The sequence below is a fragment of the Lotus japonicus genome, chromosome 1 (assembly GCF_012489685.1).
Source record: "Lotus japonicus ecotype B-129 chromosome 1, LjGifu_v1.2".
In the NCBI taxonomy this organism is placed as follows: Eukaryota; Viridiplantae; Streptophyta; class Magnoliopsida; order Fabales; family Fabaceae; genus Lotus; species Lotus japonicus.
Genome location: NC_080041.1, coordinates 80,063,205 through 80,079,164, shown reverse-complemented (window position 1 = coordinate 80,079,164; position 15,960 = coordinate 80,063,205). Strand labels below are relative to the sequence as shown.

The 15,960-nt window shown below is 38.4% G+C and overlaps 2 protein-coding genes across 7 annotated transcripts; one reads left to right on the top strand and one right to left on the bottom strand.

Moving 5' to 3' along the window:
* Positions 1-2,076: 2,076 nt before the first annotated feature.
* Positions 2,077-9,449, bottom strand: LOC130718036 (mRNA cap guanine-N7 methyltransferase 1-like). Of its 6 annotated transcripts, none has more exons than XM_057568502.1 (15): positions 9,301-9,449; positions 7,762-7,873; positions 7,478-7,647; positions 6,752-6,882; positions 6,589-6,657; positions 6,425-6,496; positions 5,862-5,963; positions 5,147-5,203; positions 4,554-4,692; positions 3,812-3,876; positions 3,664-3,714; positions 3,349-3,411; positions 2,768-2,891; positions 2,574-2,635; positions 2,077-2,456 (listed from the first exon to the last, which is right to left on the bottom strand). In XM_057568502.1, exons 3-15 carry the CDS (start codon positions 7,548-7,550, stop codon positions 2,361-2,363), a joined length of 1,104 nt encoding a protein of 367 aa, XP_057424485.1. In that variant the 5' UTR covers positions 7,551-7,647; positions 7,762-7,873; positions 9,301-9,449; the 3' UTR covers positions 2,077-2,360. The 6 variants fall into 6 exon arrangements, with proteins under 6 accessions (XP_057424485.1, XP_057424460.1, XP_057424468.1 ...); XM_057568477.1 differs by having other exon boundaries at positions 7,478-7,717; positions 7,811-7,873; XM_057568485.1 differs by having other exon boundaries at positions 7,811-7,873.
* Positions 9,450-13,439: 3,990 nt separating this feature from the next.
* Positions 13,440-15,676, top strand: LOC130718028 (14-3-3-like protein). Its single transcript, XM_057568467.1, has 4 exons — positions 13,440-14,048; positions 14,411-14,533; positions 15,097-15,213; positions 15,390-15,676. Exons 1-4 carry the CDS (start codon positions 13,563-13,565, stop codon positions 15,444-15,446), a joined length of 783 nt encoding a protein of 260 aa, XP_057424450.1. The 5' UTR covers positions 13,440-13,562; the 3' UTR covers positions 15,447-15,676.
* Positions 15,677-15,960: the final 284 nt, after the last annotated feature.

The following is a 15,960-nucleotide window of genomic DNA, read 5'->3' as shown; positions in this document are numbered from 1 at the left end:
GTCTTCTTCTTCTTCTGAGCTTAGTGGTGAGGAGGAGGAGCCTCTTATTCTGCAGGAGGAGATTGATGCTGCTGATGTTATGCCAGATGTGGTGCCAGAGGGCGGTGCAGAGGGCGGTGCGGATGACGACCTCATCCAGAGGGTGGCACCGTTTCCCGGGGGGCCTGAGGATCTGTCGCTTCTTGCGCATTATCCTGACCACAAGGCTCCTTGGACGTGGCAGGCACTTCTTCGCACAGACCCGCAGTACGTGGACCGTCGGACATTGAGGGTGGCCACTGTTGGGGGGAAGGTATGGAACCTCCCCTGTGATGGCGATTCAGAGGCCCACACACATGTGCGACAGCTGCTGCAGCAGACGGGTTTGTATCACCTGCCTTCAACAAGATCCGGTTCTCTGTAGGGAATATACGCACCATGCTTCTCACACCCCAGAATGACATATTCTTTTCTTCCCTTCGCACCACTATCAGACTTTGTTGTCACCAAAACAAAATTATTTGCCATAGAAATGTCGCGAACCCTTTTCATAAGATCATCTTTCAAAGGGAAACGCTGTTTCAGGATAAACAAGGCATAAGGCATAAAACAAGGCATAAACAAAGCAAACAAAGCATGCAAAAATTTGTGCAATGAGTACCTGATCAGTATGATACAAATGAGAGACATCTATAGATATAATCGGAGGTTCAGCTAGTGATGGTTGCTCCTCTGGATTATCATTTTCCAATCCAGCAGCATGTATCAATTGTGATTCACCAAAGAAAAAGGACTCTGTCATCCCTGGAACAAAAACGGTAAATCAATAACCGACCCTATAACGGTAAATCAAATTCCGGTATAATAACGGTAAATCATAATCCGATACATTAACGGCAATTCATTTACCGATTCGATTCATGATTCAGCAGCCTAAATTACCAACTTAACTAACTAAACTAACTACTTAAACTAACAACTAACTATAAATAAAGTACCAAAGCTAACACCACTTACCAGAAGTTAAAAGCTTTCCCTTGGTGGTGGTGGTGGTGGTGGTGGAAATGTGGAGATGGTGGTGGTGGTGGGAAGGTGAAATGTGAGGGAGGAGTGGAGTAATGGTAGAATAAGGTAGTTTGGGCGAGTTATGGGGGGCTGGTGGGGGGTTGTTGGAGGGAGGAGTAATGGTGGAGGGGTTGGTGGAGGGAGGAGTAATGGTGAAAAGGTGATCAAACTGCCAGATTACCAATCGGTAAATGATATACCGATATCAATATAAGAATCGGTTAATGATTAACCGATATTGTTCTTCGTGTTCTGGGTAATGGGATAAAGGTGTTCATACTGAGGAACAATAACGGTAAATCATTTACCGATTGTTATTTTGACATCGACAAATCATTTACCGATGGGTAGTTTTGGAATAAAAAAAAATGCTGGGGCGCGTAGCCTAAAGGGTGGGGTGCCAAACCCAAATCCCGCCAATTAATTGCTTAGATGACATAACATACTTAGTTTAACCATAGTGTTCTCTATGTCTTGTCGGACCTCGACCCATTAGTGACTAGTAGACTCGCGCCTTATAATCTTTGGGCCGGCTGGTCGGATCTCGATCCAGGACAACAGTCTTATTCAATCAAGTGGAACAAGTTACATAACTTCAATTATGTGGGAAGGACAAATTTTATCTAGTCAATTTTGTTTCTACACTTGGTTTGTAACATACCTAGAAATCGTCGTTATTTTAATCTTTGAGTCACACCATTGTAGTCTACCCTTTCTGCAGTATATGTAGTAACATCAAGTTAAAGTGCCACTACATGATTGTTGCTATGAGAACCACTCGTATCATATAACATTTCTTGAAACATTCTCATGGTGAGTTAGGTTAGTACACCATTAAGCATTAACTAATGTATGTACCCCTGTGATGGCGTGATATCTCATATCCTTAGCATACTAGTCTCGACACATACGTTCTTCTCTTACTCACAATGATACTCAATTAGAGACACTTTAGGAACTTTTGCCAATAGGATCTCATTATCAAGTCATACTTGATACTTTGTGGCATTGAACATGTTGTTACAATGGCTATTATGTTAATTTAGTAGTTGAATAAATAAATAAACTAACATAATAATGAAGTGTCATTTGTTGAATGAATAACACAATACAATGATAAAGGAATGTAGAAGCGTCTATTGAGTTCGTAAAAATTACATTGCCACAATTCCCATCTAGATGGTATCACAAATCCTGGGAGAAAATTTGTCAGTTATTTATTGTGGACTTGGAAATTTCAATGTTTTGGAGCAAAAGAATTTGTAAGAGCCTAGAGTGTGAGCTCATCGTATCGGTAGTGGTTGTTTTCATTCAAGTTATTCATTGCTAATATACATTATGTCTTCCTCTTTAATATGCATCAACCCTCGGTCTCTTCTACCTCTCGCTTGGTTGTTTTCTGGTTGGCCTCGCTGTAAGTTCACAAGAAAAACCAGTTTCAAATATTTTGTGCAAAGTTTTAGAAGAAAAAGTTGACATAAGATAGCATTACAACATGAACAAGCCACCTCAAGTACTTTGCTACTCACCTTTCTCAATACAAATGTCATGTATAAATATGCTGCATCCCATTCATCAGGTGAGAGTGTACCTGATATGGAGGTATAACACATTCTTGTTATCAGGAAAAGTTAAAAAGGGCGTTCCCATAATAAGTCAGGGAAAACTAATGTTTGATGAAATTTAATGGAAAATTGAAAAGAAGATAGCTGCATAGGCATACTCTGGTCTTGGTTGCCATCCCCCAAGGCACCAAGTCTTCTCATGAGCTCCACAAATTCCGGTTTTTTTAAATACTCATGCACAAATTCATGTGAGTTCTTCTTAAAGACAAGCTCCAAACCATACTGCAAAAGATAAATTTACATGAATAATCTAGACGCACATGCCTTTGAACTGGAATGCTTAGTGTGTGTTTGGTTTGGGAAGGGGAGGGCAGGGCAGGGGAGGGGAAATAACCTTTGTTGTCTTGGTTGGTTCAGGAGAGGAGGGAAGAAGAGGGATTTTAAAGCAAATTTACATTTATCGCATTACTTTAAAAATACAATTTTGAAATCCAAAATATGAGGATGACATTTTATCATACGAATTATTTCCCTTCAAATCTTCCCACTTTGGAGGGGAGACAAAATTGAGTTAGGAGGGGTTTTGGCCCCCCTTAATTTCCCTCCCCTCTCTTTCATTCTCCTCCAAACTGTTAAACTTAAAAAGCTATAAATTTTAATCTTGATAGTTGGGGAGACAATCAAGGGTGGATGAGTAGTGTCCATAAAATTTGGAAATTTCATAGATAATGATAGATACCTCTTCAGCTAATGACTTGAATACATGGAAGGGGACAATCCATTCAGGGCAATCAACAGCATCCTGCAATAAGAAGTCGAGTCTTAAATGGTAGCCTAAGTATTAACAGCACGCAAGAGTTAAGGAGATCTAAATAAGATACAAATGTCACCAAAAAATGATAACACTTATTATGCAAAGGTACACTAGTATGTGCTTACACCAAGACACACATCTTATGGTAATTTGACATAAAAAGTCCACATCAGCCTTGTGTTATGGGAAAACAGTTATTTGATGCTTAGGAAAAGGGAAAAGATTAAAAAGAAAAGATACCTCCAAATGGAAGTAGTACTTGATTCCAAAAGGGTTCGATGCTTTAAATTTCTGAATCACACAAAAAATTCAGGTTAGAAGTGGAAATCACAATGTTCCACCTATTAAGAAATAAAAGAAGCAGCAGCAGGATTAGGAACAAAATTACCTTCTCTTTAAACTCTTCATCAAAACGCACCCAATAGCAACTGTTGCCAAAAGCTAGTCCTTCAGCTGCAAATTCAAAGAGAAAATAGCATCTCAAATCTAGAATGGCAAAAATGGTCGGTCCTGCTCATGTGTAGCATAAAACTCTATCTTTCCCTTCTTTATCAAAAGAGGGTAAATAAAAAAAAAACAGCAAAGTACATTTCATTTTGTTGTTCATAATAAAAAGTTTACGACAACAAACAAAAGTAGGCCTTCAAAGCCATCTTATTTGCGAAGCCCATGTTCACACAAAATACATTCTGCATCTATTCAATTGAATTTAGAAAATCTCATAAGCAATGTGAAGAGAGTGAAAGTGAAAAATGATATTCCTGGAATAGATGAAAATTTTTGTAGTAGATAGCACCAACATGGGTGATCCACTGTAAATGTCAAGTGAAATATGATAAGCGGAATAGAAAATTGAAACAAATTAGCCTTCTATTGGTCTTGAGAAAATTCACATGACAAAGGCCAAATCCCTATGTATTATCGGTTTAATCTTAAAACATATAAGCAAACCTTTGTGAACTGGCTTCATAAAAAAACACGTCAATTTCCATTTAATTTATTTTAAAAGAACCACCACTATGTCTTATCTCACTGATAAGGCTAGTTACATGGATCAATTGACACCATAGAACTTTGTCAACAACTGAATTTATTCTACAAGAATAAAAATAACTGTTCTGCACCAAAACCTGCTCTAAGCTTCTTGACAATCACATTGGCATCTGGCATAGTTCCGATGAAAATTCCTCCAGGACGAAGTAAAGCTGACACATTGGCCAATGCTTGCCGGGCACGGGCCTCTGTAGACCAGGAGTAGTGCATTGCAAACTGCAGTATTTGAAAACTGTCAGATTAGAACCCAACCAACACTTTTCAATGGAAGAATATTCATAAGATGTATGAAATGATAAAAGTACATAAACAGTATAGAGATTATGTTGCGCCAACTGAAACAGTATGGTTTGTATTGCATATTGAAGAAATAACAGACAGTGGAAGGCATATCACTAAATTATGTAATTTGAATTAGGGTAGCAATAGTAAACTCAAGACCAAAGAGCAAAATTCGACATCAAATAAATCAAAATAATAATTGCAATAAAAGAAAAGCATAAGAATTTTGAACAAGAACAGATGGATCAACTTTGATGCAAAAACAAATGTTGTACATTGGAGAGGCCACTTCTAAAACTATTAATTACATTTCTAGCAGAACACATCATTTCTCTTTCTGCATACATACATGGATGATTTAAAATGAACTTAAGAGCGTATCATTCACCTGGCAACTACAAATATCAAAAGGTGCATCATCAGCAAGAACTTGGTCCAACCGAACCTGAAATTGTCAATGATGTGAACAATCAAATCCCATTTTCAACATAAACAATATACAGAAATTAGTATTGTAGCTGAAGATCACAAGATCATTTTCTGTAAAGGAAGCTTTCACTTATAAATTTTTAATTTACTTGATCAACAACTATTCTATAAGGTTACTGTCGACCTACACAGTTGATTAAACCACTAACACATTATTTTGTAATCTGAAAATGGGGAAAGGACTTAGTAGTCCTAAAGAGAAGGAAGTATAGTTGCTAACAAGACCATGAACAGCCAGAAGAAAACAGCAACAAAAAAAGAGAAGGAAAAAAGTCATTGGGGGGAGGAGACAAAGTTTTAGTGCCAAAAATTTCAGCTTCAACTATGCTGACGTATTTATGGTCAGTTTGAATAGAGTGATGTTCAGGGGAGTGAATCTGAAGGAAAGAGAAAAGGTTGTGAAGCGAAGATTCCATCTAGTTCCATTATCTCTTTCCAATTTCACATCTTCCATTTTCATTCTCTTCTCAATTGTTTCCAAACAAACAATTAGTGTTTGTAAGAATAAACACAGATGAAATATGAAGTGCACTCCAAAACACGAGTTAAACTATCAAGCATGAAGTAAATAAATATGATCCTTTCAAAAGATAGAAATTAGAAATATTGATCACCTCATAACAATCTCCACATATGAGGCGAGCAGGAAATGAAAACTTTTTGCGTCGCTGATGATGGTCAGCATCACCATTGTAACGTGTACGGCAGTCTTTGATCTAGACAGATAGTTGAATTCAGGGAACAGACAATGAGGACTAGAAATACATGATAATTACAAATAGTTTGACACAATATGGTATACAATGTTTCATCATGGAAAAAGGAGTTGAGCAATAGAATTTAAGTTCATCACCTAAAATTACAGAAATATATAGTTACAACTTACAATGGCAAACTTGCTACCACTAACAAAGAAGTTGACAATATGTAATCGAAATATTTAGAGACTTGAATTGTACAAGGAACTAAAAAATTACTGATTGTACTAATTTGAAGAAATTGAAATTAACTTTCAGATAGAGCAAAAAACAAGACTTTGTATACTATCATGCAAAAACTAAGGTTAAGTGATAAGTGCAACTTCAATTGTTGTCTACAAAGAACTTTGATGTTAACTGATTATGGGAACAATGACAAGGAAAACCGGTGGAGAATTACATTAAATTTTAACACTTACTGAGCCTTCAGCAATGTCAATACCAACATAATATCCAATTTTGGCCTTGTCCCATTTGATAAGATCACCACCCTGGTGAATGGTTATAAAATAAACTTGAATGCTTAGCAAAGAAACTGGGAATGACTTGTAGTATATAAACAACAATTGAAGACCATTAACACCTTGCCACATGCAAGGTCAAGTACAGCATCTCCTCGACGAGCATAGAGCTGAATTAAGACGCTCTTAATCTGTTAATAACAACATAATTGACAAAGCCATTTGTCAGCAATCATGCAATACTCTGGTGGCAACAAATCATATATTACACAACAGAACACATACCCAATTATTGAGCTTTTTCAAATGAATAATTGGACTAGCCTCCCGTTCTTCCAGAGTCTGGTTAGATCTTGCACTGTAATGATCAGCCACTTTCCTGGCAAAAATTTCATCCTCCAGAAAGTTTGCATCACCTATACAGGATGAAACAAATGAAAATAAGCACGAGAACCACAGCCCCAAATCAGCTTTCCAGAAGAAAACCAAGGAAGGAAAGAAAAATAAAGATGATAGCAACTTGAAAAACTCATCAAACATTTACAAGTGGTAGAAAGTTCTTTCCTTTACTTCCCGCAACTGAATCATACAAACCCTTTACAATACATGCAGGAACTTATAACCACAAAATTAGCACGAACTTTCATTTACATTCAATTGTTAACCCAGCAATGTTCAACGTAATTTTTTAATCAAATATGGCCGCAACTATGATTTCCATTACACAGACCAGGAGCAGAAAACCTCTACTATTAACTTTACAACCCAAACCATAACCTAGTATCAAAAAAATTATCAACCCAGTACAACAAACGAAGCTCATGTCCAATACAAAGCTCATAATTTTTTTATTTCCCCGTTACTTTCAATTGGTACATGAACAACCAAAGGAGGCCTGAAGTGCCAAAACCAATGAACCCCAGATCCACATACAGCCAAAATCACCCTTCAAAATAGGGAAATTAAAATGTGGGAACAAATGGATGGTGCAAAAGGCAATGAAAAAGTTACCTTGAGGATCATGTCTAGCTTTGGATTGAGGTGGACCGAAAGAGGTTGAAGGAGATTCCCGTCCTCGTTTCATGGGTAACCGAGGGAGAATGGCAGATTACGATGACAATCACGCGGTAAGAAGCGGTGGTTGTTTCACCGGAATTTCCCAAGTCTTTCTCTTTTTTATTCTTTATTTTTTGAAGAAAACACAGAAAAAGATTGGGTATTGTTTGTGTTAGTAGTGTCTGTGGGGTTTGTCTGTTGAAAGAGGAGTGGGAAAGTTTAGAGTATCAGGAATTTACACTGATAAATATATAAAATGCATAACACCAGAATAGTAACATGCATTACCAAAGGTAGGTCAAACAATAGATGAACTTAGGCAAGTTCCCTTCCAAGATCTCTCTTCAAAACCTGCAGTGAGAAGCTAGGTCAGAACATTATATCTATCTTCAAAACCTAGATGGCTCTGAGAAGTAGCTACAGTGCTGCAACAAGATAAGCACTCATTATATTGATATTAAAAGAAAACAGGGACTTCCGATATACAGATAGAAAAAAAGGACAGAGAACTCAGAAAGAGGCAATAGCTTTGATAGCCTAGCCAATGAATAAGTTAGGTTGAAAGTTTAAATTAAACAGAGCCTAGGACTAAATGAACTCACAACAATTAGCCTAGCCGTAGCGGTGCAGTTAGGTGTAGCAGCTGTTGGGGCCGCTAAAGCGAAGGAAATAGCAGCCATAGCGGCGCTATTTGGTGGAACTGATAAAAATCCAAAAACAACCCACAAAAAGTTCATTTAGGATATTTTCGGGAGGTATTTCAGGGTTTTTGCTTCGGGAAACATACTGAAATTGGTCTAGTAGGAGGAGGATGAAGAAGAAGTGATATAGAACTTTCATGTTTTTAGGCAGTACAGCTTGAGAATTAGAGACTTAAGCTTCTTGGGTACCTTGAACTTTCATGCTTCGTTAATTATGAGTGCCATGAATTTCGAGTATTTTTATCATTTATATGCATATTGTTATATTATATAAACCATACAAAAAATTCAGCGTAGCGGCCATCCCGCTATACCGCAATAGTATTTTTGTGGTTGGCTGCTATCCGAGATTGACAACACTGCTGTCAACATTAAGCACAAAATTAGGTCACCCATCTCCCCAAGCTAAGCTTGTTTAGAAGTATATTTCCTATATCATCAGGGAAGAACTCAGTGGAGCCCATGTATCTTCGCCTTTTCAATGTTGAGCCTAGCTAAATCAATGTTGGGTGAGAGTTGAAATGAATGATGATGATTCACTGGGTTTACTAGTGCAACCAGAGTCCTAAACTTAGTGTATCCAAACATTTTTCATGAAGAGACTCACTAAGGCATGGTTGTCCTTTCCACCAAGGTAAGCTCTAGTTTCCATGATTGATAGCATTACTTAGCTCAACTACACCAGTCACAGGAATGAATATCTAAGGCATAAATTCCATTACATTTTGCTAGCTTAATTCTGTTAGCTATCAACAGAAGCAAGGAAAATCATTGGGGTCAAACTCAAACCCTTCTCAATCATTATGTTGATATAGAACTAACATTTGAAATTGAATTTGTGGATAATCACACTACAGTTAACATCAACACTTCTCAGTAACCATGAATTTTCAGCTCACGCAGTCTGAACAAAAAGAAAAAACAATAAAACCAGTATCTGAATCTGAATCTAGTGCAACAAACAAACAGGGAACTAAAACACGCTATAAAACCGTAACCTAGTACCCTAGGAACATGAGAATGAGAGACAAATCCATCCGAACACACCACAACACTGCAGATATGCGAAGGAATCACCTGTCAAAGTGGAGATTCTGGAAGAATCGGTGATGGTAACGCAAATTATGAACCAGCTTCTTGGAAAATGAGAGCGACAAAGGATTTGAGCGAGAGGAAGAGAAGGGTTAGAGAGTGTAATTTCCTTAATTTTAAGAGGGTAAAAAAGTTATTCTACTAACCTTTCTCCAAATACCCCAATTCCACATTTTTTTTAACTTTTACGACCGAATATTTGAATACATCACAAAATCTTAGTGATGAATTTTATATCAGGATGTTTTTCGTCGAATACATCATCACTAATTATAATCAATCTACAACGACATATATTTTTTCATCTTTAATATTCGTCACTAATGCATGTAAATATTAACAAATGTTTTAACATCAGCGTGATATAATTTAGAGATGGAAATAAAATCTACCGCTAATTTTTTTTATAAGCCGCTGCTAATAGAATCCGATGCTAATATTGATACTTTTTACGGTGAAATTATGAAATTGTAAATTAGTGGTGATTTTTGCACAGAGCATTTTTCCTTATAAAATCTCCCACTAATTTTACCTTTGATCATTCATGGAACAATTTTAGTTTGAAATTTTGTGATAGATACTGATATCCTATCGCAAAAATTGAAAAGAGGTATCAAGCAAGGTACCAGATTTTTCAGACAATGAGATGCGGAAGTGACTTGTGCCTGCAACTGTTGGGGAGAGTCACGGCGAGGACCCATGAGGCAAGGCTGAGGGGAGACACCAAAGAGATCTTGGACACCACATCTTAACCCAAAACCTTAAGGCAATGGGTGTATGAGTTCTCTCACTTATAAAGTGCTCATCTCTCCTCTAACCATCCAATGTGGGACTTCTTTACTCACACTTGACATCTCAACAATCTCCCCCTCAAGTGTGAGTCCATCTCAAGCGCAAACCTTCAATTACTTGCACCGCCGTTAGATCTCCATCAACGGGACACGCCGCCTAGCCACCAATGCTAGGAAGACTTTCGACACAAGGAGCCGTCACCATGATCGCCTAACCATCGGCTCTGATACCACTGTTGGGCCGCAAGAGGATAAACCGGGGGATCATCACATTGGGCTTACATGAGCACACCAAAGTGGATTGGACACCACATCTTTCACCCAAAACCTTAAGGCATTAGGTTTATGGGTCACATCTCCTTATAAACTCTCCCTCTTGCCTTGACTTCTCCGATGTGGGACTTGACCCTAACACTTGATTCCAACAATCTCCCCCTCAAGTGTGAGTCCCTCAACCACATCACCCATGGTCTTCCCGTCTGCGGAAGCTATCCACCTTGCACCGCCGTTCGCTGCCAACGGAACCCGCCACCTAGCCACACTGCTAGGAAGACTTTCGACACAAGGAGCCGTCATGGTCCCACGAACCATCGGCTCTGATACCACTTGTTGGGGAGAGTTCCCATATTTGGGGCACTCGTTGTTGTTGTTCCCACGTTCCAGGTTGTTCAGTCCTGGACGTGAGGGGGTGTGTTAGAAGTCCCACATTGGCTAGAGATAGAGCCAAGATAAGCTTTATAAGGGTAGTGCAAACCTCAACTCTTGAGCTAGCTTTTGTGGTTGAGTATAGGCCTCCTAATTTCTAATAGCAACAACACAATGCCCCCACCTACCACTTCCAATGTTCTTAATTAACGACGACCGAAGAAAGAAAAAGTTACTCTGAAAAAAAGCACTTTTAAGAAAAGCACTTTTAAGGGCCCAAGCATTGGCCGGTCGAATCCTATCTTGAACCGGGCCCATTACCAACCAATCCAGCCCATTCCTTTTCCATTCAAAACTCATCATTATTAATTGAACTTTTCGGTTCAATCTTTTTCAAAAATAACCAATAAAACATGACAGAGTCTAAGAGCAACTCCAACGCTAATTTCTTAACCCAACTGGAGTTGCTAAGAAACGTTTCTTATTTTGTGGCTGCATTGGAGTTTGCCTACTTGACAGTTTTGGTTTCTTAGCAACAGTGCAGAGTTCCTTCCACAAGGAACTCTGCTTTTTGGTTTCTTAGCATTAAAAGCTAATATTTTTTCTCACTTGCTTCAACTGAATTCAGAGGGAAAGGCAACAGAATGAAGGAATATCAACACAGTGCTTGTTCTTAAACCATAACTCCAGAAATTTTATTCAACAATAAAATAATTACAAAATTATTAATGAAATGTTCAGAAGAAAGAAGATGAACAAATTTATTTACTACAAAAGATGAATTTTTTTACATGGAAAAAAGAAAAAAAAAGATAGAAGGAGAAAGGGTGTGATCTTGACTGTGTGGAAGAACAGGAGCTCCGATCTGGTCGTTTTTGCTCCGATCTGGAAGGGAAATGAGAGAAATTCAATAGAAGAGTAAAGGAATTGACGAAAATCAACAAAATCAACATAAACTCACCTCAAATCGACTTGCATGCATGAAAGAGGGGCGGTGGAGGCTGCGTCGTGGCCGGAGCGTGGCGTGGCCGGAAGAGGCAGTGAGTGGGTGAGCGAGAGAGGAGGAAGAGAGCGATCGGAAGAGGAGGAAGAGAGAGCGAGTGGGTGATCGAAAAAGGGTTTTGGCCAGTGGGTGAGCGAGAGAGGAGGAAGAGGGGTGGAGCTGCCGGAGAAGAAGAAGAGAGATTGATTTGAACTGAGAAATCAGGAGAAGGTGACAGAGCGTGAGAGAAGAGAGGAAAAAGAAGAGGAGCGGCGGCTAGGGTTTGAGAATGAAAGGAGGGTGTGAGGAAAAATAGAATATATAGTGGTTGACCGGCTTAGCCGGTCATCCCACTGTTATTGATCGGTCCAGGCCGGTTTAGACCGGCTAGAACCGGTTTTCTGGGCGTTTGAGTGTGAATTGACCGGTTAAACCGCTTTTATGATTAAATATTAATTAAATTATTTTTTAGTTGAAGTATTGATTTAGTATTAAATTTTAAATCTAAATTGGGTGAAAATAAATATTATAAATTTATGTTGTATGGTGGGACACGGGTGTGACCCTTTAAATAGTAATTTAAGAAACCATGGGTTGGAGCAAAATCTGCTTCAATTCTTTAGGAGTTCATTAAGTCTGATGTGGCAGTACGGACCCACATGAATAGTGTAGAATAGTGCTGAATAGTGTGTTAAGAAACCAAATAAGGAATTTGGCATTGGAGTTGCTCTAAGAGAATATTTTTTCTTACATCCAATTATATTAGTAGAGGGAAAATACTAAACTCATGAATATGACAAAATGATAACAAAAATAAAAATTCTCACTATCCAAAGCAATACACAACTGCCTATTACCATGCAAAAGAGAAAATAACAAAAATCACACGACCCAAAAAGAAAAAAACTCAATGAAGGAAAATCGAGGACCTAAACCAAAACTAATAGTAAAAATAAAGATAGACCTCACACCCAGGGCGCCCACCACTCATTTATTTCCTATACAATGCTGCAAATAGTCATCTCATCCTGACGTAAAAGAGTACAACTCACAAACTTATCAACTAGTCCTGCCTTTTGGCCCGCGTCCAGTATACACAACCCATAAAACTCCTGAATCCAACGGAGCAAGACAAACTCAAGACATGATCGCAATAGAGAAAGAGCTTACATCATCAATCACAAACAAACTTAGACTAAACATAATTTTTTAATCCAAGAACTCAAAAAACAAAATATCTTGCAAACTATTTGAGCTTAAGAACTCAACTAAAAAAAACCTTATTCAAGATGTTACGCGCGAAGTAGATGCAAATTTTTTGTAAATACTATTTGAGCCCTTAAATTTTCTTTCCTTAAACTAGAACCCCATCCTCCAACTTCAAATTTTGTAACCAAAAATAACTTTTACAAAAATGGAATCCTATTCCCGGGGTTTCTGAGGTTCACAACACAAATGACAAAGGCACCAACGCAAAAAAAAAAAAAAGTATCAAAACACAGCGTTTGACAGCTGTCTCTTTTCCTTTTTTAAAATTTAAAATTAAACAAAAACAGCTATAACTCCAAATTTCCAGATATAAATAATAAAATCAAAATACAACAAATAACAAAAACACCAATCCAACGGTCCAGATCACATCACAAAAAACGACCCCACCACGCTTCCCAAAACGTAATTTTCGGACGCGAGTTCGCCTCAAAAACCATCATTTTCCCACTTTCGTCGTCTCCGTCTCTCTTCTTCTCCTTCTCCTCCTGCGTCGTCCCCATCCCTCTCTCTCTCTCTCTCTAGAACCAGATCTCGCTTTCTCTCTCTACAATTCAACAATGGCGGCCGCACCCTCGCCTCGCGAAGAGTACGTCTACATGGCAAAACTCGCCGAGCAGGCCGAGCGCTACGAGGAGATGGTCGAGTTCATGGAGAAAGTCTCCGCCGCCGCCGACACCGAGGAGCTCACGGTGGAAGAAAGGAACCTCCTATCCGTTGCTTACAAGAACGTGATCGGAGCCAGACGCGCTTCCTGGCGCATCATCTCCTCCATCGAGCAGAAGGAGGAGAGCCGCGGTTACGAGGATCACGTCTCCGTCATCCGCGACTACCGATCTAAGATCGAGTCCGAGCTCTCCAACATCTGCGACGGTATCCTCAAGCTTCTTGACTCGCGACTCATCCCCTCTGCTTCCTCCGGTGATTCCAAGGTGTTCTACCTTAAGATGAAGGGAGATTACCATAGGTATCTGGCTGAGTTTAAGACCGGCGCTGAGCGTAAGGAGGCCGCTGAGAGCACCCTCGCCGCTTACAAATCTGCTCAGGTTAACCGTTTTTCCTCTCAAAATTTTCTCCGATTTTGCGGTTCAGATCTGTTTGTTTTGTTCTCTAGATTTGTGATCCGGAGTTCACATCATGAATTCGTGTTATTCTGTTTTTCAAATTGCATGATTATTGATTAGCATAATCTAGATTAGATTCTCTGTTCTCTGTGCTTCTATGAAATTGATTTGTATGATGAACTTCTGTTGAATTTTTTCCTATGGAACTTTGAATTGCAGATGAAAGAAATGATATCTGTGATTCTTCATTATGAGCAATTTGAATTGGAATCTTTCTATTGTGGCCTTTTGTTATGATGATTCTGTGTTGTCTAATGAATGAATGTGTTTATCTGTTAATGCAGGATATTGCAAATTCAGAACTGCCACCAACTCATCCAATTAGGCTCGGCCTTGCTCTGAATTTCTCTGTGTTTTATTACGAGATTCTCAACTCTCCTGATCGTGCCTGCAACCTCGCAAAACAGGTTAGATTTCGCGAGACTGAATAATTGAACATTTGACCTGTGTTGGTTGTATTTCGTTCACTGTATTTTGATCACTGTTTTTGAATGTTAACTGAGAAAATGGAGGAATTGAGCCCTCTGTGGTGGAATCTGCAACTCTTGCTGTGCATTAATTGGATTAACTTTATGGCAACTCCGTAATACACTTCATGAATGTTGAAGCAACGATGATGTTACTTGTTGGATTCTAGTAGTAACTGAATACGGAACTGATAGTTTGCTTTTCTGCACCATCATTGCAACTTTACCTACACCTAAAATGAGTATTCAAGGTTTTATTGGCGGGTAGATTGACAATAAATGTTTTTTGAGTCCAATAAATAGCTCACAACCAATAGAAATTTGACTACTGGTTTACCCACACAAAATTGGTAATCAAGTAATCCCCAGGGAGTACATTCTTTTAGCTTTTTTTCATTGTGAAAATGTTTTTGTACAAGTAGCAAGAGTATTCCTTATTGTTAGTTGTTTTGTGGCTGTTATCGTTTGCTCATGAAGAATCTTTTTTGCTTTTGTATTCACAGGCTTTTGACGAAGCGATTGCTGAATTGGATACCTTGGGAGAGGAATCATACAAGGATAGCACTTTGATCATGCAACTTCTTCGTGATAACCTCACCCTCTGGACCTCCGACATGCAGGTATTGATTTGAGTTTGCCAAAATCACATACAGTGCATGTTTGATAGTTCTTCTACAATTGATTCTGAAGTTGAAGCTTCTGTGAGAAGAGAAGCTGATCAAAACATGCTAATGTTTTAAATTTTCTGTACTTGATCAATGTATTGATATTTGTTTATCTTTTGGTGTGGTTTCAGGATGATGGAGCAGATGAAATTAAAGAAGCACCAGCAAAACCCGATGAACAGCAGTGAAGATATCTTACTGCTGATTAGAATTGAACTTCTCCCCTATATGTTTTTCAAGGGAGAAGATGCTTGTTGCTTATCTCATTGGGTGCTGAGATTTTAGGCATTCAAGTCTGTTCTGGATGTACTGGGCTGTTTTAGTTTGTCCTTCCATTTTTATTTTTATGTGCTTACAAATTGCTATTTTCTTGAGGACACATAAGTTTTTATTATATGGAATTGGCATTTCAAGATTCTCTTTTCTAGTAAACTCTATGTCGCTGTTTGCTGAGGATATTAGCTTTATTTGTATGGGTCATGGGATTCTGTCAATGTCAGTTGTTTTATACTTTTTATGCTTTTAATTATTCAAGAAATATCAAATAATTCTTATGCAACAATGATATATACACACCTCATTTTTTATGTCTTCATTTTAAACTTTGAAATTTGAATTAAGCCTTCAATTTTTGTAATTACTGCATCTAAAAATTTCAGCAATATATGTGATGCTACTTTCATGAAACAGTATCTAGTGAAG

Excerpts from the sequence above, each read along its gene's own strand:
- LOC130718036 (XM_057568502.1), bottom strand. The coding sequence starts at position 7,550 with ATGAAACGAGGACGGGAATCTCCTTCAACCTCTTTCGGTCCACCTCAA. Across the intron at positions 6,883-7,477 it reads AGCTAGACATGATCCTCAAG|GTGATGCAAACTTTCTGGAG; the intron begins GTAACTTTTTCA and ends CATCCTGTATAG. Across the intron at positions 2,636-2,767 it reads GGATGGCAACCAAGACCAGA|GTACACTCTCACCTGATGAA; the intron begins GTATGCCTATGC and ends CCTCCATATCAG.
- LOC130718028 (XM_057568467.1), top strand. The coding sequence starts at position 13,563 with ATGGCGGCCGCACCCTCGCCTCGCGAAGAGTACGTCTACATGGCAAAA. Across the intron at positions 14,534-15,096 it reads CCTGCAACCTCGCAAAACAG|GCTTTTGACGAAGCGATTGC; the intron begins GTTAGATTTCGC and ends TTGTATTCACAG. Across the intron at positions 15,214-15,389 it reads TCTGGACCTCCGACATGCAG|GATGATGGAGCAGATGAAAT; the intron begins GTATTGATTTGA and ends GTGTGGTTTCAG.